The sequence below is a fragment of the Heteronotia binoei genome, chromosome 8 (genome assembly GCF_032191835.1).
Source record: "Heteronotia binoei isolate CCM8104 ecotype False Entrance Well chromosome 8, APGP_CSIRO_Hbin_v1, whole genome shotgun sequence".
Lineage (NCBI taxonomy): Eukaryota > Metazoa > Chordata > Lepidosauria > Squamata > Gekkonidae > Heteronotia > Heteronotia binoei.
Window position 1 is genome coordinate 122122426 of NC_083230.1, and position 20422 is coordinate 122142847.

At 50.2% G+C, this 20422-nt stretch overlaps 1 protein-coding gene across 1 annotated transcript in view; it reads right to left on the bottom strand.

Moving 5' to 3' along the window:
- The window catches only part of PLXNA4 (plexin A4), a 930623-nt gene that overhangs the window by 203699 nt on the left and 706502 nt on the right, over nt 1–20422 (bottom strand). The window contains exons 21-23 of the mRNA XM_060246008.1: nt 19414–19682; nt 8565–8631; nt 796–942 (exon numbers count right to left, since the gene is read on the bottom strand). Of these exons, the coding sequence (XP_060101991.1) occupies nt 796–942; nt 8565–8631; nt 19414–19682 (483 nt within the window). The remainder of the gene's footprint in view (nt 1–795; nt 943–8564; nt 8632–19413; nt 19683–20422) is intronic.

A 20422-nucleotide genomic window follows, 5' to 3' on the forward strand; every position in this document is an offset into this window, starting at 1 on the left:
GTCTCTCTGCCTTCCCCCTCCTGGTTTCCTGGGGAAGGAAGGGAGAAAGGAAAGAGCCAGAGCTTCCCTTGTCCAGTTCCCTGAATCCCATAGGAGAGATACAAAGAACACACCTTTAATACCAACAAGTCCTAACGTTTTAAGCATGTTTTAAGGGATTTTTTTTAAAAAAATTTAATTGTGTTTGTCTGTGTCCTTTATAAAGTTGATATCTCTGCTACCAAAACTTAAATAGGTGCACACATGGCCTGACCTGACATGGCCTGGCCCAACAAAGTCTCATTTACATCAGATCCGGCCCTTATAACAAATGAGTTTGACACCCCTGGGTTAAAGTGTCAGACATAGATCTGAGGAGCCCAGTTTTGAATCCCCCTCTGCCACAGAAGCTTGCTGGGTGATCTTGGGGCAGGCACAAGCTACCTCACAGGGTGGTTGTGATAAAATGTGAGGCTGAAAGCCCCTTTGGGTCTCTATCGGAGAGAAAGGTGGGATATAAACAAGGTGTACAAATAAGAACATCGTAAGTGTTTTAAATAAATAAATAAGGAGCAACTAGTAACAGCTAGGTGGCAAATGCATAGAAGAATCTCCTCAGGGGAGCTGACCAATCAGGGTCAAAGTTACCTCAGGGAGGAGGCGGGCCCTACAACTCTGAAAGAGCAGTCAGTAGCAGGAGAGTGGGCAGTTTGTCCCTGACTGACAGACCGCTTTGCCAATGGCTTATGAGGGAAACCGGGACCCCAAACAAAACAAACCGCTCGGGAGATATGGCAATGGCCCCCCATTACTCACCAGGGTCTTGTAGTCTATCTGCTGCCGGATGAGTTTGTCCTCGCTCAAAGAGTAGCGGGCTTCTCCCGTGATGGCATCGATGGGTCCCTTCTCCATCTGCTGCTTGATGGCACAGAACAGGGAGAAGAGGGGCTCGCCGGCACATTCCTGGGGGAGGCAAACGCAAGGAGATGTCACCCAAACACATTCCAAGATGGCACCTCCAGCCCTCCCCCATCTTTTTGGCCCACGTTCCGCCCACCTCCTGAAGGCGGCAATTCCATGCCAGCAAAAGCTACAATTCAGTATTCAGAATCTGTTCTGCAACCCTTCGCCCAGATTAGGGGTGGCCAAACTGTGGCTCGGAAGCCACATGTGGCTCTTTCACACATAATTTGTGGTTCTTGAAGCCCCCACTGCTGCAGCTTGGAATAGGCATTATCTCCGATTTGTGTCAAGAGAGCTATAAAAGACTCTTTGGGGTTAGAACCGTGCGGCGTTCCCCTGATCTCTTCGCTATGTTCAGGGACAGAGAAGCGGACGGAAGATCTCCCTTTGGATATCCCAAAATAGCCCTGATCTCAATCTGTCTCCAGCACTAAGTGGCGATTGTGGGTCCCTTGCCAAGCAGAGGACAGATGCAAGTTGAAACCAGATAGATCTAAATTAGCAGCGCTGGAGTTTAATTTTAGAAGACTGCGAGGTAGATGGAGCTTCATGCTCCAGCTCTCACTAGGAACAGGTTCTTTGCGAATCCGAGAAGGAGAAGTGGGCCAGACGCATGGGTCCTGGCTCAGTTGCAATATCATGCACAATTCAGTACAGAAGCAGTGCAGTTTGGTGTGGTGGTGAAGTGCGCGGACTCTTATCTGGGAGAACCGGGTTGGATTCCCCCACGCCTCCATTTGGCAGCTGCTGGAATGGCCCTGGGTCAGCCACAGCTCTCGCAGGAGTTGTCCTTGAAAGGGCAGCTGCTGTGAGAGCCCTCTCAGCCCCACCCACCCCACAGGGTGTCTGTTGTGGGAAAGAAAGATAAAGGAGATTGTGAGCCACCCTGAGACTCTGATTCAGAGAGAAGAAAAGGAAAGGTCCCCTGTGCAAGCACCAGTCGTTTCTGACTCTGGGGTGACGTTGCTTTCACAACGTTTTCACGGCAGACTTTTTACGGGGTGGTATAAATCTACAGTCTTCTTCTTCCTATACTCTGAATCTCAGAGACTCAGAGCGGCTCACAATCTCCTTTACCTTCCTCCCCCGCAACAGACACCCTGTGAGCTTCGGGACTCCTGCTACAGAGAAGCCGTGTTGGATCAGGCCAGTGGCCCATCCAGTCCAACACTCTGTGTCACATAAGAACATAAGAGAAGCCATGTTGGATCAGGCCAGTGGCCCATCCAGTCCAACACTCTGTGTCACATAAGAACATAAGAGAAGCCTTGTTGGATCAGGCCAGTGGCCCACCCAGTCCAACACTCTGTGTCACATAAGAACATAAGAGGAGCCTTGTTGGATCAGGCCAATGGCCCATCCAGTTCAACACTCTGTGTCACATAAGAACATAAGAGAAGCCATGTTTGATCAGGCCAGTGGCCCACCCAGTCCAACACTCTGTGTCACATAAGAACATAAGAGAAGCCTTGTTGGATCAGGCCAGTGGCCCATCCAGTCCAACACTCTGTGTCACATAAGAGAAGCCTTGTTGGATCAGGCCAATGGCCCATCGAGTTCAACACTCTGTGTCACATAAAAACATGAGAGAAGCCATGTTTGATCAGGCCAGTGGCTCATTCAGTCCAACACTCTGGGTCACATAAGAGAAGCCTTGTTGGATCAGGCCAGTGGCCCATCCAGTCCAACACTCTGTGTCACATAAGAACATAAAAGAAGCCATGTTGGATCAGACCAATGGCCCATCAAGTCCAACACTCTCTGTCACATAAGAACATAAGAGAAGCCATGTTAGATCAGGCCAATGGCTCATCCAGTCCAACAGTCTGTGTCACACGGTGGCCCAAAACCCAGGTGCCATCAGGAGGTCCATCAGTGGAGCCATGACTACTAGAAGCCCTCCCACAGTACCCCCCCCCCCCACCATAGCACCAAGAACACAGAGAATCACTGTCCCAGACAGAGAGTTCCAACAATACGTTGTGGCTAGTAGCCACTGATGGACCTCTGCTCCATATGTTTATCTTGAAGCTGGCTATGCTTGTAGCCACCACCACCTCCTGTTGCAGTGAATTCCACGTGTTAATCACCCTTTGGGTGAAGAAGGACTTCCTTTTATCCGTTCTAACCGACTGCTCAGCAAAGTTATTGAATGCCCGCGAGTTCTCATATTGTGAGAAAGGGAGAAAAGTACTTCTTTCTCTACCTTCTCTATCCCATGCATCATCTTGTAAACCTCGATCATGTCACCCCTCAGTTGACATTTCTCCCATCTCGATCTGCTTCTAAAGTCGGACAGGTTTCTGGCTCGGGTCCCCATCTCGTGTCTCACCCCAAATCTGCAAGCGCCGTTTCGGTTCTCTGCTCTGCAAATCCCTGCAAAGGAAAGCGCCGAAGCTCTCTGGCGGCATAGGAGCCGCAGCGGGCCCTCGCTTCCCCTCCGACACCTGCCTGCCACTTCATTAGCTTATCTCCCCGCAGCATATGGCTGCTCCCGTGGCCGCCTCTTGCCCTTATCGGCCAGCGTTTTCAGGCTCGAGGCGAGGGAGACAAGGAGGCGAGTGGGGGGAAATAAAATAGCCTATTATGAGAGCCGAGCTTTCAGCCACTCACCTTCCCCTGTCCTCCCACTTGCCGCTGGAAATGGGAATCTGATTGAGAAAACCACGAAAGTGACCTTCCAGGGCCCTTTAAAACTTTCCCCGCCGCGAGAGGTGGCGGATCATAGGAGGGGGCTGGCTCAGCCCCGGCAATAATGGGGTCTCTATTGAGTGCTCGTCACAGACCTGTGTGCCGCGGTAGTGCTTGCTTGAGCGTGCCAGGCTAAAGGCACTCTTTTTCTATTAAGCGGGTGACTTTCAAGGCAAGAGATGCAGGGCTTTCGGAGCAAGGGACATTCACAGGTTGTTTCCCATTACCTGCCTCTGCATAGCAACCCCGCCCTTCCTTGGTGGTCTCCCATCCAAGTGCCAACCAGGACCGACCCTGCTTCACTTCTGAGATCAGATGAGATCAGGATAGCCTGAGCTATCCAGGTCAGGGAAAGAGACTAAAAGGGGTGGTTTGCCATTACCTGCCTCTGCATAGCAACCCTGCCCTTCCTTGGTGGTCTCCCATCCAAGTGCCAACCAGGACTGACCCTGCTTAGCTTCCGAGATCAGATGAGATCAGGTCAAGGCAAGAGACTAATAGGGGTGGTTGGCCATTGCCTGCCTCTGCATAGCGACCCTGCCCTTCCTTGGTGGTCTCCCATCCAAGGCCAAACCAAGAATGACCCTGCTTAGCTTCTGAGATCGGATGAGAACAGGATAGCCTGAGCTATCCAGGTCAAGGCAAGAGATTAACATAGGTTGTTTCCCATTACCTGCCTCTGCATAGCGACCCTGCCCTTCCTTGGTGGTCTCCCATCCAAGACCCAACCAGGAATGACCTTGCTTAGCTCCTGAGATCAGATGAGATCAGGCTAGCCTGAGCTATCCAGGCCAAGGTATAAGATTAACAGAGGTTGTTTTCCATTACCTGCCTCTGCATAGCAACCCTGCCCTTCCTTGGTGGTCTCCCATCCAAGTGCCAACCAGGACCGACCCTGCTTAGCTTCCGAGATCAGATGAGATCAGGTCAAGGCAAGTGACTAACAGGGGTGGTTGGCCATTGCCTGCCTCTGCATAGCAACCCTGCCGTTCCTTGGTGGTCTCCCATCCAAGTGCCAACCAGGACCGACTCTGCTTAGCTTCCGAGATCGGATGAGATCAGGTCAAGGCAAGAGACTAACAGGGGTGGTTGGCCATTGCCTGCCTCTGCATAGCGACCCTGCCCTTCCTTGGTGGTCTCCCATCCAAGACCCAACCAGGAATGACCCTGCTTAGCTTCTGAGATCAGATGAGATCAGGCTAGCCTGAGCTATCCAGGTCAAGGCAAGAAATTAACATAGGTTGTTTCCCATTGCCTGCCTCTGCATAGCGACCCTGCCCTTCCTTGGTGGTCTCCCATCCAAGACCCAACCAGGAATGACCTTGCTTAGCTTCTGAGATCAGATGAGATCAGGCTAGCCTGAGCTATCCAGGTCAAGGTATAAGATTAACAGAGGTTGTTTCCCATTACCTGCCTCTGCAGTAGTGGTGCCAGTTTGGTGTAGTGGTTAAGTGTGCGGACTCTTATCTGGGAGAACCGGGTTTGATTCCCCACTCCTCCACTTGCACCTGCTAGCATGGCCTTGGGTCAGCCATAGCTCTGGCAGAGGTTGTCCTTGAAAGGGCAGCTGCAGTGAGAGCCCTCTCCAGCCCCACCCACCTCACAGGGTGTCTGTTGTGGGGGAGGAAGGTAAAGGAGAGTGTGAGCCGCTCTGAGACTCTTCGGAGTGGAGGGCGGGATATAAATCCAATATCTTCTTCATCTTCTGCATAGCAACCTTGCCCTTCCTTGGTGGTCTCCCATCCAAGTGCCAACCAGGACCGACCCTGCTTAGCTTCCGAGATTGGATGAGATCAGGTCAAGGCAAGAGACTAACAGGGGTGGTTGGCCATTGCCTGCCTCTGCATAGCGACCCTGCCCTTCCTCGGTGGTCTCCCATGCAAGGCCCAACCAGGACCGACCCTGCTTAGCTTCTGAGATCAGATGAGATCAGGCTAGCTTGATCTATCCAGGTCAAGGCAAGAAACTAACAGGGGTGGTTGGCCATTGCCTGCCTCTGCATAGCGACCCTGCCCTTCCTTGGTGGTCTCCCATTCAAAGCCCAACCAAGACCGACCCTGCTTAGCTTCTGAGATTGGATGAGATAGCCTGAGCCAGGGGTGGCCAAACTTGCTTAACCTAAGAGCCACCCAGAATAAATGTCAGATGTTTGAGAGCCACAAGATAGGAACAAATATCACACACACATGTCTTTATGAAAACTCTTAACACTTTCTTTGCATAGAAAGATAAAATATATACATATGCACTATATAACACAACCGTATTAGGAGACATTTTAAAGAGCAGAAGCTGGGAATAACAGTCCCCATAAGACCAGCATAGGGAAGACTTGAGAGAAAGTCTGCATTAAGTTCCTCCTTGACCTCCGGGAGTTGCATAATATGTGTGAAAGAGCCTCACGTGGCTCCTGAGCCAGTTTTGGCCACCCCTGGCCTGAGCTATCCAGGTCAAGGCAAGAGACTAACAGGGGTGGTTGGCCAAAGCCTGCCTCTGCAGAGCGACTCTGGACTTTCTCGGTGGTCTCCCATCCAAGTGCTAACCAGGGCCGACCCTGCTTAGCTTTTGAGATCTGATGAGACTGGGCTAATGTGAGCCATCCAGGTCAAGTCAAGAGGCATTCAGATGTGGTTTGACATGACAGAGGTTTACAAGATTATGCAGAGGATAGAGAAGGTAGAGGAAGAAGTACTTTGCTCCCTGTCTTACAATACAAGAACTCGTGGACACGCCATGAAATTGCTGAGCAGTCGGGTTAGAACGGATAAAAGGAAGTGCTCCTTCACCCAAAGGGTGGTTAACACGTGGAATTCACTGCCACAGGAGGTGGCGGCGGCTACAAGCATAGACGGCTTCAAGAGGGGATTGGATAAGCATATGGAGCAGAGGTCCACCAGTGGCTATTAGCCACAGAGTATTGTTGGAACTCTCTGGGTGTTTTTACATTCAGTCTGATCCAGAGTTTTAGAGTCTTCAAATCGCCTGCCACCGTTCCGCTTTAACTATTTTCCTTTTACGTTGGTGGATTTGCTCTGCTCATTTTGCGTAGCCGAACTTCTATATATCCTGCTGAAAGCGTTTCAATTTGGGGGTGGGGGGTTTCTCTGATCAGAGGGGCAGCCGGAATACCAGTGCTTAGTTAAATGTATACGATTGCTTGGAAATCGTATCAACACTGCAAAAACAATACACATTTAAATTACAAGATGAGGCAAGCAAAGATATATCAAAATTTCAAGTGCTGCCAGTTCTCATGCAAATGACTGCACCTTGTGGCTTTAGGAGGAGTCTTTTAAAATGCATGAAAATTTCTACAATACAAGTTTGAAACACCTGTAGAGAAATGGCCGGATCAAAGCTAGTTTTGAGAAAAATGTTGCAGCGGCAGCACCAGAACGCATCTCACTGAAACAAATGTAGATACTTTGGGCAGCAACGATGCAAAACAGTTGTGAGAACATTAGGCAATGTAAAAAGTGAGTTTCCAATGCGGTGATAGAGAGTCACAAACTGACAGTGTAAAAACACCCTCTGTCTGGGGCAGTGATGCTCTGTATTCTGGGTGCTTCGGGGCGGCACAGTGGGAGGGCTTCTAGTGTCCTGGCAACACTGATGGACCTCCTGATGGCGCCTGGGTTTTTTGGCCATTGTGTGTCACAGAGTGTTGGACTGGAGGGGCCACTGGCCTGATCCAACATGGCTTCTCTTATGTTCTTATGTTACACAGAGTGTTGGACTGGAGGGGCCATTGGCCTGATCCAACATGGCTTCTGTTACGTTCTTATGTGACACAGAGTGTTGGACTGGATGGGCCACTGGCCTGATCCAACATGGCTTCTCTTATGTGACACAGAGTGTTGGACTGGATGGGCCACTGGCCTGATCCAACACGGCTTCTCTTGGGTTCTTATGGAGATAGATCAAGATGGGTCGCCACGTTAGACTGCCTATAGCAGCAGAAAAAAGCAAGAGTCCAGGAGCGCCTTAAAATCTAACGAAATTTGTGGCAGGGGAGGAGCTCTTGTGAAGAAGAAGAAGAAGATGAAGACTGCAGATTTATGCCTCACCCTTCTCTCTGAATCAGAGACTCAGAGCGGCTCACAATCTCCTTTCCCTTCCTCCCTCACAACAGACACCCTGTGAGGCAGGTGGGGCTGAGAGAGTTCTCCCAGAAGCTACCCTTTCAAGGACAGAGCGGCCTACAATCTCCTTTACCTTCCTCCCCCACAACAGACACCCTGTGATGTGGGTTGGGCTAAGAGGGCTCTCCCAGCAGCTGCCCTTTCAAGGACAAGCTCTGCCAGAGCTATGGCTGACCCAAGGCCATTCCAGCAGCTGCAAGTGGAGGAGTGGGGAATCAAACCCAGTTCTCCCAGATAAGAGAGCTATGGCTGACCCAAGGCCATTCCAGCAGCTGCAAGTGGAGGAGTGGGGAATCAAACCCGGTTCTCCCAGATAAGAGAGCTCTGGCTGACCCAAGGCCATTCCAGCAGCTGCAAGTGGAGGAGTGGGGAATCAAACCCGGTTCTTCTAGATAAGAGAGCTCTGGCTGACCCAAGGCCATTCCAGCAGCTGCAAGTGGAGGAGTGGGGAATCAAACCCGGTTCTCCCAGATAAGAGAGCTCTGGCTGACCCAAGGCCATTCCAGCAGGTGCAAGTGGAGGAGTGGGGAATCAAACCCGGTTCTCCCAGATAAGAGAGCTCTGGCTGACCCAAGGCCATTCCAGCAGCTGCAAGTGGAGGAGTGGGGAATCAAACCCGGTTCTCCCAGATAAGAGTCCGCACACTTAACCACTATACCAAACTGGCTCTTAAAGCAATCCAAATCCATACGAGAACAACAGCGCTCTTTACGGAGAGCGAGAGAGTGAAAGAGCAAGCGTGCATACATGATTGGTACGAGGCGCCCACCGCGAAGGGAGTGATCTTACCTTGAGGAATTTGTAGAGCAAGAAGGTAAACCAATTGGTCAGCATCTTTTCTGCGACGGATTCTGTCCTGGAAAGGCAGTGAAAGGGAGAGAAAGGCATTGATGCAGGTCGTAAGGAAAGGAAAGTCTGGTCGCTTATTGTCGTTCACAGGCCTTGAATTCAGCAGGAGCTCACAGGAGCACAGCTTCTGAACTTTTCTGATGCCCCCACTCCTCACCTATCTACTTTGTCCATTGAATAGTAGGTGTAGCTGCATAACAATCCCTGGATTAGGAGAGCGGGCAGCCAGCCAGCCATCAGGAGCTTTGCCACACCCCCAGCAGCCCTCATTAAGCCCTGGAGAAGCCCATGCCACCCTTTTTCCGCTTCTTATGTGATTTGGGGCAGTGGGTGGCTTGCTGGCCTTTTAACTGGGGGGAGGGGTTGGCCAAGGAGAGCCCCAGGTGAGCGAGGCCTGCTTGGGCTGGGTGGATCTCTAGCCACCCCAAGCAGGCCTCGCTTGCCCGGGGCTCTCCTTTCTTGCATCGGATTGCTTTTGGCAGGGAGGGTGGGAGCAGCATATGCTAAAAAGTTATGCTAATGAGTTCCACCACCTATTTTTCTACAAAACGACCCCTGATTGTACGCCCTTCTTGAAGAGCATTTATGGAGGAGAAAAGGACTGCATGCCTGGATGTTGCTAGGCGCACTTACGAAAGTCAGCCACAAGTAACACACGTTTCAAGGTCCAGTGAGAGATCTCGCAGGGTCTTTAAGATGTAAATTTAATGTGATTTGAAGGGGGAGAAAGGGGGGTGGGTGGAACTCTTTCCCTATGCCAGGGGTGGCCAATGGTAGCTCTCCAGATGTTTTTTGCCTACAACTCCCATCAACCCCAGCCATTGGCCATGCTGGCTGGGGCTGCTGGGAGTTGTAGGCAAAAACATCTGGAGAGCTACCGTTGGCCACCCCTGCCCTATGCAATGCAGTTTTGCTTAGAAACTCCCACGCTAGGCTTGCCGAACTCCAGTTTGGGCCTGAAGAACTCCCAGAATGAGAACCAATTTCCAGACTACTGAGATCACGTATGCTGAAAAAAAAGGCCATTTTGGATTGTGGGCTCCATGGCAAGGGTGTCAAACATACAGCCCCAAAGCCCAATGAGGGCCCTGGAGGGCTCCTTCTAGACCCCCGAGCAACTGGCTGTCGTCTGCTTCCTTCTCCCTCTCTCTTGCTTCCTTCCTCCCTCATCACAGCTTGCTTTGCCCGGCTCGCTCTATCGCAATGGAGCCACAGAGCAAAGCCTCTGTTTTCTCCATTGGCTGAGGCTCCTTCCCTTGGGGAGGAAGTGGGGGGAGGAGAAATAGCTTGCTATGCCAGCTTCTCTGTCACACAGCAGAGCTACTGAGCCAAGCCTCTCTCTCTTCTATTGGCTCCTCCCCCTCCTGGTCCCCTGGGGAAGGAAGGAAAGAGCCGGAGCTTCCTTTGCCCAGTTCCCTGGATCACACAGGAGAGATACAAAGAAAGCACCTTTAAGACCAACGAGTGCTAGTGTTTTAAGCGTGTTTTATTTCAAGTTTAAAAATAAAATCTTTAACGGTGTTTGTGTCCTTTATATAGTTTATATCTCCTCTACTTGGCACTACGTTTTATGTCACACACAGCCCGGCCCAAGAAGGTCTCGTTTATGTCAGATCTGGCCCTCATAACAAATGAGTTTGACACCCCTGCTCTATGGTATCATTCCATGCTGATGCCCCTGTCCTCAACAAACGGGAGGTTTCCATTCTCTAAGAATTTCCCAACCTGACACTGGCAACAGTAGCAGAAACACAGGCAACTGGTTTTTTAGCTGTCCTTGTAGGCACAAAGATCAATGTTTACAAAGCGGTTGTGATGACAACCCTCATCTACGGCTCCGAATCGTGGGTCTTATACCGTCATCACCTGCGACTCCTTGAGCGCTTTCATCAGCGCTGCCTTCGCACCATCCTCAACATCCACTGGAGTGACTTTGTGACCAACACTGAAGTCCTCAAGCGGGCGGAGGTTACCAGCATTGAGGCACTGCTGCTGAAGACGCAGCTGCGCTGGGCAGGGCATATTTCTAGGATGGAAAACCACCGCCTTCCCAAGATTGCCCTGTATGGCGAACTTTCTACCGGCCATCGAAATAGAGGGGCACCAAAGAAAAGGTACAAGGACTCCTTGAAGAAATCCCTTGCCATCTGTCGCATCAACCATCACCAGTGGTCTGACCTAGCCTCAGATCGCAAAGCATGGAGGCACACCATCCACCAGGCTCTCTCTTCCTTTGAGAACACACGCATAGCTGGTCTTGAGGACAAAAGGAGACTGAGGAAGAATCGCACTGCTACAGCACCAACCCCAAACCAGACTTTTCCCTGCAGCCACTGTGGCCGGACCTGCCTGTTCCGCATTGGTCTTGTCAGCCACCAGCAAGCCTGCAGCAGACGTGGTCTACTGCACCTTTCTTAAATCTTCGTTCGCGAAGTCAAGCCGAGAGAGAGAGAGTTATACGGAGCCTTTCAACTGTGGCCTCAATCCAACTATTTATCTATTGCACCCTCTGCCTTTCCTCCAAGGAGTTCATTAGACCTATGTCATTCTCCCTTCCCCATTTTACCCTCACAACAGCCCTGAGAGGTAGGCGAAACTGAAAGAGGGCAATCCATAAGGTTAACAGCTCTGGGATGGGAAATACTGGAGTTTTTCAGGTGGAGCCTGGGGGTGAAGGGTGCAGAGAGGGACTGCGACAGGGTAGCAGCAGGTAGCAGTGCGTGTGAACAAGAGCTTGGGGGTGTGGGTGGATCGTAAGTTAAATATAAGCAGTGTGATGCAGCGACAAAAAAGGCTAATGCGATATTGAGGTGTATCAACAGAGGCATAGCATCCAAATCACAAGATGGCATAATCCCGCTGTACACTGCCACACCTGGGGTCTTGCATGCAGTTCTGGAGGCCTCACTTCAAGAAGGATGTGGACAGAATGGAGCGGGGGGCAGAGGAGAGTGACGGGGATGATTAGGGGCTCGGAGACCCTGAAGTCCCATGAAGAAAGGCTGAGGGACTTGACATGGTTCAGTCTGGAGAAGAGGAGGTAGAGGGGACACCAGAACAAGCCTAGTGGAAATCAGTCTTGGTGTTTTTAATAATAATAATAATAATAATAATAATAATAATAATAATAATAATAATAATAATAATAATAATAATAATAATAATAATAATAATAATAGATTTTATTTATATCCCGCCCTCCCCGCCTACGCGGCTCAGGGCGGCTCACAACATTCCATACATTAACATAACAAGGTAAAAATTTAAATTTAACAATTAAAAAATTTAAACATATAAAAACCAGTTAATTGAGTTAAAATACATAATTTAAGTTACATTAAATGTATCTGGCAGCAATAAAACTGTTCTGGCGCTGGTTCTGCCAGTTTTTAGAAGAAGACTGCAGATTTATACCCCACCCTTCTCTCTGAATCAGAGACTCGGAGCGGCTTACAATATCCTATACCAGGGGTGGCCAAACTGTGGCTTGGGAGCCACATGTGACTCACACATATTGTGTGGCTCTTGAAGCCCCCAGCACCCCATCAGTCAACTTGGAGAAGGCATTTGTCTCTTTAAATCCTTTCTCCAAGCAAAGCCAGCAGAATTGGGGGGCTTGGAGAACACATTTAAAGTTAAGTTTGCTTTCTTTCCACCTCCACCTCCCTCCCTATCTTCTTTCCTTCTTCCCTCTCTGCTTCTCACATTCATGTCTTGCAGCTCTCAAACATCTGACGTTTATTTATTGTGGCTCTGTCATGATCCTGGGCCTAGTGAGGCCTACAGGCTCCAGAGAAGCCTGCTTAGGAGTTACTGAGAAAAGCCTACATCTCCCAGGATCCCCTCTGTCCCTCTGATTGGGTAGTGAGGGTTTTGGAGGGAAACAGGCCCAGAGAGGGGTGGGGCTTGGGAAGAGGCCAAGCCCAGGAAGTGTGTGTTCTTTTCCTAGGAGGCAGAGCTGAGGAAGAGCTGCTGCCTGGGAGAAACCCTTGCCCTGTAAGGTAGGGTGAGTAGGCCCAGGTCTGACTGAGACAGTTAGGGACAGTAAGTTTAGACGCGTCAGGGCATTTGGTTATTTTTCCCTTCATCCCTTTTCCTGTTTTATGCACCTTGCTTGTTATATTGCATTGACCTTTTAATAAGCCTTTCCCCCCCAGTTGTTAACTCTGCCTGGTCCTCAAGCCCATTATTTGGCCTAATCTAAGGGAGGCTTGGGAGGGTACTCTGGGCCTTCTCAAGGGAGACCCTTAACTAGGGGTCCCAATCCCCCCGCTTTAGCGGGAGACTTCTGGGTTCCCAGCTTAATCTCCCGGTCTTCAAAAATTGAGAACCGGGGGGGTGGAGGGGGGGAGAACATACCTATAGAGCTCCTGAGCAGTTTGTAAAATCCCTGTCCCTTTAAGGCTGGGCAGGAAGGAGGAAACAGGAAGGGCTTCGGAGAACGGCCCCTCCCTTCTTTGCTTTCATTTTCACAGCAGGCACAGTTCTCCGGAAGAAGACCAAGTAAGTATTTGTGTGTGTGTGTGTGTGTGTGTGAGAGAGAGAGGGAGGGGGCAGGGAGGGGGATTCCCTGGTTTGGAGGCCCTCCCCCCCTTTAGAAAGCGTGGGGGGGGGAGGGAAATGTCTACTGGGCACTCTATTATTCCCTATGGAGAATGATTCCCATAGGGAATAATAGGGAATTGATCCGTGGGTATTGGGGGCTCTGGGGGGGCTATTTTTTGAGGTAGAGGCACCAGATTTTTAGTATAGCATCTAGTGCCTCTCCCCAAAATACCCCCCAAGTTTCAAAACGATTGGACCAGAGGGTCCAATTCTATGAGCCCCAAAAGATGGTGCCCCTATCCTTAATTATTTCCTATGGAAGAAAGGCATTTAAAAAGGTGAGCTGTCCCTTTAAATGTGATGGCCAGAACTCCCTTGGAGTTCAATTATGCTTGTCACACCCTTGTTCCTGGCTCCACCCCCAGTGTCTCCTGGCTCCACCCCCAAAGTCTCCTGGCTCCGCCCCCAAAGTCCCCAGATTTTTCTTTAATTGGACTTGGCAACCCTACCCTTAACCCAGAGTGGTGGCAGCAATTGGTAAGACCCCCCCTGAGTCGGGACAGGCTCTTAGCTTGAGCCAGAATCTGGACTTCCTGAAGTGGGATCCCAACGGGTGCCGAATCAACCATGAGATACTGAAAACTACTTTGCCAAATGGTCCTGCGTCAAAGAGAAATAAACAAGAGACAAATGGGGAATGAAAAGAGAAACAAAAAGGGAGGGAGGGAGGGAGGAAGATGGGGAGGGAGAGAGGATGGAATAGGGTTGTCAAGTCCAATTTCAGAAGTATCTGGGAACTTTGGGGGTGGAGCCAAGATCAAGGCTGTGACAAGCATAGTTGAACTCGAAGGGAGTTCTGGCCATCACATTTAAAGGGACGGCACACCTTTTCAATGCCTTCCTTCCATAGGAAATATTGAAGGATAGGGGCACCATTTTTGCGGCTCATAGAATTGGACCCCCTGGTGCAATCGTTTTGAAACTTGGAGGATATTTTGAGGAGAGGCGCTAGATGCTGTACTGAAAATTTGGTGAATAACAGAGTTCCCAGCAGACATTTCCCTCCCCTCCCCCCGCTTTCTGACGACCCTGAAGCGGGGGGGGGCTCCAAACCGGGGGATCCCCTGCCCCCACCTGGGGATTGGCAACCCTAGGATGGAAGATAAGGAGGAAGAAGGGAAGGATGGGAGGAAGAAGAGAAGGAAGGAAGATCGGGAGGAAGAAGGAAAGGATGGAAGGAAAAGAGGGAGGAAGGATGGAAGGAAAAATTAACTTCAGGTGGTGATGGACGAGGAAGAATGTAGAATAAATACAATTAACAAAGCATCAGAAGAGAAAGAGTGATTCTGACTGAGTAGAAGTCCCCTCCCCGTACCCAGGAAACCAGCGGTTGGAGTTTCACCAGCAAGGTGGTAATCTTAGATTTATAGCAGCGGGGAGTTACTTTGCAGAGAAGAAAGCCGACTAAAAGGGGAATCTGATTTGCGTTCCCAGGCTCCCTGCTTAGCAGCCCCGACGCAGCCAGACAGCTACAATTACTTGCATTTTATTGATTCTCTGCTGCGGGCTTTGTGCCTCGAACAATACTCCCAGGCAGATGGCACAGAGAACTCCTTTCCTTCGGTGCGGCTCTGCCAAAGGAGGCTTTAAGGAAAGTCCTGACTCCCGCGCTCTCTCACATAAATCTTGAGTCATCGCTCTGAAGACGGAGGGGAAGATTCTGGCTTTTACACCCATGCAAATCCCAAATAAATCCTGGGACTCCGCTGGGACTCGTGAAGCTTCAGATTGACATTTTCAGCATCTAGATTTTATCGGGGCAAAGGGAACCTGCAGCGGTGGTGCAGTGTATTACATTGTTCAGGTTAAAGCAAGTGGTGTGTAGTGCCTGGAAAGCCGCTGCCAGCCTGAGTAGGCAATACAGACTCCGAGGGAGCAGTGGTGTGATTCAGTATAAGGTAAAGTCTCCACTTTGAATGCAGAAGAAGGAGAAGAAGCTGAAGGGAGAAGTAGGAGAAGAAGAAAGAAGAAGGAGACTGCAGATTTATATCCAGCCCTTCTCTCTGAATCAGAGTCTCGGAGTGGCTTGCAATCTCCTTCATCTTCTTTCCCCCACAACAGACACCCCGTGAGGCAGAGAGAGTTCTGACAGAAGCTGCCCTTTCAAGGACAGCTCTGCGAGAGCTATGGCTCACCCAAGGCCATTTCCAGCAGCTGCGAGTGGAGGAGTAGGGAATCAAACCCGGTTCTCCCAGATAAGAGTCTGCGCACTTCATCACTGCACCAGACTGGTCCCAGGTTTGACTCTAGCATCTCCAACAGGGATCAGCGTGAAAGTGATGAGAAGAACCTCAGCCTAAGACCCTGGAAAGCTGGTGCCAGTAGCAGGTAATGAGAAACCCCTTGGCTTGAGACTGTAGAGAACCTACTGCCAGCAGGGGTGTCGAACTCTTTTGTTATGAGGGCCGATCTGACATAAATGAGACCTTGTTGGGCCATGTCAGGCCAGCCCATATGTGTACCTATTTAAGATTAGACAGCAGAAATATAAACTTTATAAAGGGCACAGACAAACACAATTAAATATATATATATATTAAAACTTGCTTGAAACATTAGTACTCGTTGGTCTTAAAGGTGATTTCTTTCTATTTCTCCCATGGGATCCAAGGAACTGGGCAAAGGAAGCTCTGGCTCTTTCCTTCCTTCCCGGGGGACTGAGGAGGAGGAGCCTCAGCCAATAGAAGGGAGGCTTGGCTCAGTAGCTCTGCTGTGTGATTGAGAGATGCTGGCAAAGCAAGCTCTGCCTCTCCCCTTCCTCCCCAAGGGAGGAGCCTCAGCCAACAGAAGGGAGGCTTGGCTCAGTAGTTCTGCTGCGCAATTGAGAGAGCCTGGAAAAACAAGCTCTGCCTCTCCCCCTTCCTCAGCCAATGGAGAAAATAGAGGTTTTGCTCTATAGCTGTTGTGCAATTCAGCAAGCCTTGCAAAGCAAGCTGTGATGTAGAAGGAAGCAAGAGAGAAGGAGAAGGAAGCAGGTGACAGCCAGTTGGCTGGGGGCCTGATAGGAGCCCTCCGACGGCCTGATTCGGCCCCCAGACTGCATGTTTGACACCCCTGAAAAACAATACTGACCTTGATGGGCCAAGGGTCCGACTCTATAGAAGGCAGATTCCTACATTCCTATGTTGAATTCTAGGACCAAATCCCATCCCACTGGACCTGGAGATCACGCCTGTTGCTACAGATATCAAGCAGTACCTTCTTCCAGCAGTGGGGAACCTGTTGGGTTTTGGCAACTTCACTTCCTGGATTCAGGAGTTAACTATTTGTTTATGCATGCTGATAATCAGGGCTCTTTTTCTAGCAGGAGCTCCTCTGCCTATTAGGCCACACACCCCTGATGTAGCCAATCCTCCTGGAGCTTACAGCAGGCCCTGTACGAAGAGCCCTGTAAGGAATTCTAGCAGGACCTCCTTTGCCTATTAGGCCACACCCCCTCAATGTAGCCAATCCTCCTGGAGCTCTCATCAGGCCCTGTACGAAGAGCCCTGTAAGGAATTCTAGCAGGACCTCCTTTGCCTATTAGGCCACACACCCCTGATGCAGCCAATCCTCCTGGAGCTTACAGTAGGCCCTGTACGAAGAGCCCTATAAGGAATTCTAGCAGGACTTCCTTTGCCTATTATGCCACACACCCCTGATGCAGCCAATCCTCCTGGAGCTCACAGTAGGCCCTGTACGAAGAGCCCTGTAAGGAATTCTAGCAGGACCTCCTCTGCATATTAGGCCACACACCCCTGATGTAGCCAATCCTCCTGGAGCTTACAGTAGGCCCTGCACTAAGAGCCCTGTATTATGCAGAGGAGCTGCTGCTAGAAAAAGAGCCCGTGATACTTAGCCAGTCAGTGGTAGGGCCAATGAGCTAGTCTGCATGTACTTACCGTGCTGGTAAATTCTAATTGGGTAATCAATACATTGGGGATGGACTAGGGAAAAAGCACTGGGTTTCAGCTTACGGTCCTTCGTTTAAGTCTCTAGTCTTCCTCACCAGTTGCTGTTTGGATCTCAGAGAGCCAACATGTAGTTAGAGAAGACAGATAGGATGATGATGATGATATTGGAGTTATATCCCGCCCTATACTCTGAATCTCAGAGTCTCAGAGCGCCTTTATCTTCTTCCCCCACAACAGAAACCCTATGAGGTAGGTGGGGCTGAGAGAGCTCTCCCAGAAGCTGCCCTTTCAAGGACAACTCTGTGCGAGCTGTGGCTGACCCAAGGCCATTCCAGCAGGTGCATGTGGAGGAGTGGGGAATCAAACCTGGTTCTCCCAGATAAGAGTCCGCGCACTTAACCACGATACCAAACAGGCTCCAAACAGTTTGCTAAATCCTTGTTTTGTAGAATAAGTAAAGATAAATAAAGATTACTTTGTTAAAGCTAAATGCGTGTGCCTGGCTGTTTTGTGGTTTAATCTGCATAGCTCTGCTAACAGAACCCTAACAGAATCCTACCCAAAATTATGTCCCTCCCAGCTACCTCTATTCGCTGGAACTTCCTGCACACCGTAGAGCCTTCACACTGGCCTGACTTCACACGTTACCTTCTGCAGAACCGAAAGGGAGATATGCATGTATTCCCTACGAAGCACAACTCTGTCCTTGTCGATCTGGCTCAACAGGGACATGTCCTTTTAAACTGTCGCTTTTATCGGAACATTTGGTCGTCGTATATCACTCCAATTTTGTCTAAGTACCTAGGCAGATCTAACTACATCAGGTGTGTGTGGCCTAAGAGGCAAAGGAGGTCCTGCTTTTTTTTTAAAAAAAAAGCCCTAAATGAGACTACTTCAAAGGTGGCAAGGTTTTGTGCCGCAGCGCATACAATTAGGTAAAAAGAGATGGTGTTGTTATAACATTACACTTGTGTATTTTACGTATTTTATAGTCTTATGTATGGCACATCTGTATTTATTGTAATTAATTTTATCTGGAAATTATTTAGATGTGACTTTTGAAATAGGTGATCTTTGATCGTAATAAATGACTTGGATTGGAAGAAGCAGGGGGGGTTGAGCACGGACGCACAGGAATGCAGTTCTGGCTGGCTTGATGTTAGGGGGTGTGGCCTAATATGCACATAAGTTCCTGCTGGGCTTTTTCTACAAAAAAAGCCCTGTGTGAAACAATGATGATGTCAGGAGGTGTGGTCTAATATGCAATGAGTTCCTACTGGGCTTTTTCTACCCAAAAAGGCCTGTGTGAATCAGTGGTGATGTCAGGGGGTGTGACCTAATATGCAAACGCATTCCTGCTGGGCTTTTTCTTCAAAAAAGGCCTGCGTGAAACAATGGTGACATCAGGGGGTGTGGCCTAATATGCAAATAAGTTCCTGTTAGGCTCTTTCTACAGAAACGTCCTGTGTGAAACAGTGGTGACGTCACGGGTGTGGCCTACTATGCAAATGAGTTCCTCCTGGGCATTCTCTAAAAAAAAAGGCCAGTGTGAAACAGTGGTGCCATCAGGGGTGTGGCCTAATATGCAAATGAGTTCCTGCTGGGCTTTTTCTACTTAAAAAGGCCTGTGTGAGACAGTGGTGACATCAGGGGGAGTAGCCTAATATGCAAATGAGTTCCTGCTGGGCTTTTTCTACCCAAAAAGGCCTGTGTGAAACAGTGGTGCCATCAGGGGGTGTGGCCTAATATGCAAACACGTTCCTGCTGGGCTTTTTCTTCAAAAAAAGGCCTGCGTGAAACAATGGTGACATCAGGGGGTGTGGCCTAATATGCAAATAAGTTCCTGTTAGGCTCTTTCTACAGAAACGTCCTGTGTGAAACAGTGGTGACGTCACGGGTGTGGCCTACTATGCAAGTGAGTTCCTCCTGGGCATTCTCTAAAAAAAAGGCCAGTGTGAAACAGTGGTGCCATTGGGGGTGTGGCCTAATATGCAAATGAGTTCCTGCTGGGCTTTTTCTACCCAAAAAGGCCTGTGTGAAACAGTGGTGCCATCAGGGGGTGTGGCCTAATATGCAAACACGTTCCTGCTGGGCTTTTTCTACCAAAAAAAGGCCTGTGTGAAACAGTGGTGCCATCAGGGGGTGTGGCCTAATATGCAAATGAGTTCTTGCTAGACTCTTTCTACAGAAACGTCCCGTGTGAAGCAGTGGTGACGTCAGGGGTGTGGCCTACTATGCAAATGACCCCCCTGCCGGCCTTTTCCTCCACCTCAAGCCCTGGGGAGAAGTACCTTCTGAGCAGCAGCTTGGGGTGGTTCTTGCTCTCCAGGTTCTTGTCGATGAGGTCGGCCAGCAGCTGCTTGAGGACGTCGGTGGCGTATTCCAGCTTGCTCTGCAGCACGGTCATGATGAGGGAGGCCACGTTGCCCCGGTCCCGCATGGAGAAGCTGCGCTGGGACTCCAGGGTGCGGATGAAGGATAAGAGGAAGACCTTGTTGTTGATGAGCTGGGCAAAGAGCTTCAGGCCTTTCTCCACGCGCTCCTGCCGGTACCCGGGGACCTGCCGGAAGCACACACACACACACAGAGCGAGTGCCGGTGGCCCAGCCTGCAAGCGACAGCCCTGCAAAGACCTCTGGACGTCTGAAAGACCAACCGTTCCCCACCATCACGTGTGCTGCGTCAGCTACGGCTGTCACTTCTGGGTTGGGAGATACCTGGAGTTTTTAGGGGTGGAGCGTGAGGAGGGCGGGGATAGGGGAGGGCGGGGCTTCAATGGTGTATGAGGCCATCGAGCAGGGGTGTCAAACTCATCTGTTATGAAGGCCGGATCTGAAATAAATGAGACCTTGTCGGGCCAGGCCATGTGCGTACCTATTTAAGATCAGGTAGCAGAGTTATAGAGAGCCCCGTGACGCAGAGGGGTAAAGCTGCAGTGCCGCAGCCGGAGCCCTCTGCTCACGACCTGAGTTCGATCCCAGCGGAAGCTGGTTCAGGTAGCCGGCTGCAGGTCGGCTCAGCCTTCCATCCTTCCGAGGTCGGTCAAATGAGTCCCCAGCTCGCTGGGGGGAAAGTGCAGGACTGGGGAAGGCAATGGCAAACCACCCCGTAAAAAGTCTGCCGTGAAAACGTCGTGAAAGCAACGTCATCCCAGAGTCGGAAACGACTGGTGCTTGCACAGGGGTCCTTTTCTTTTCCTTGAGCTTTTAGAGAGAGCCCCGTGGCGCAGAGTGTTAAAGCTGCAGTGCTGCAGTCCTAAGCTCTGCTCACAACCTGAGTTCGATTCTGGCGGAAGCTGGG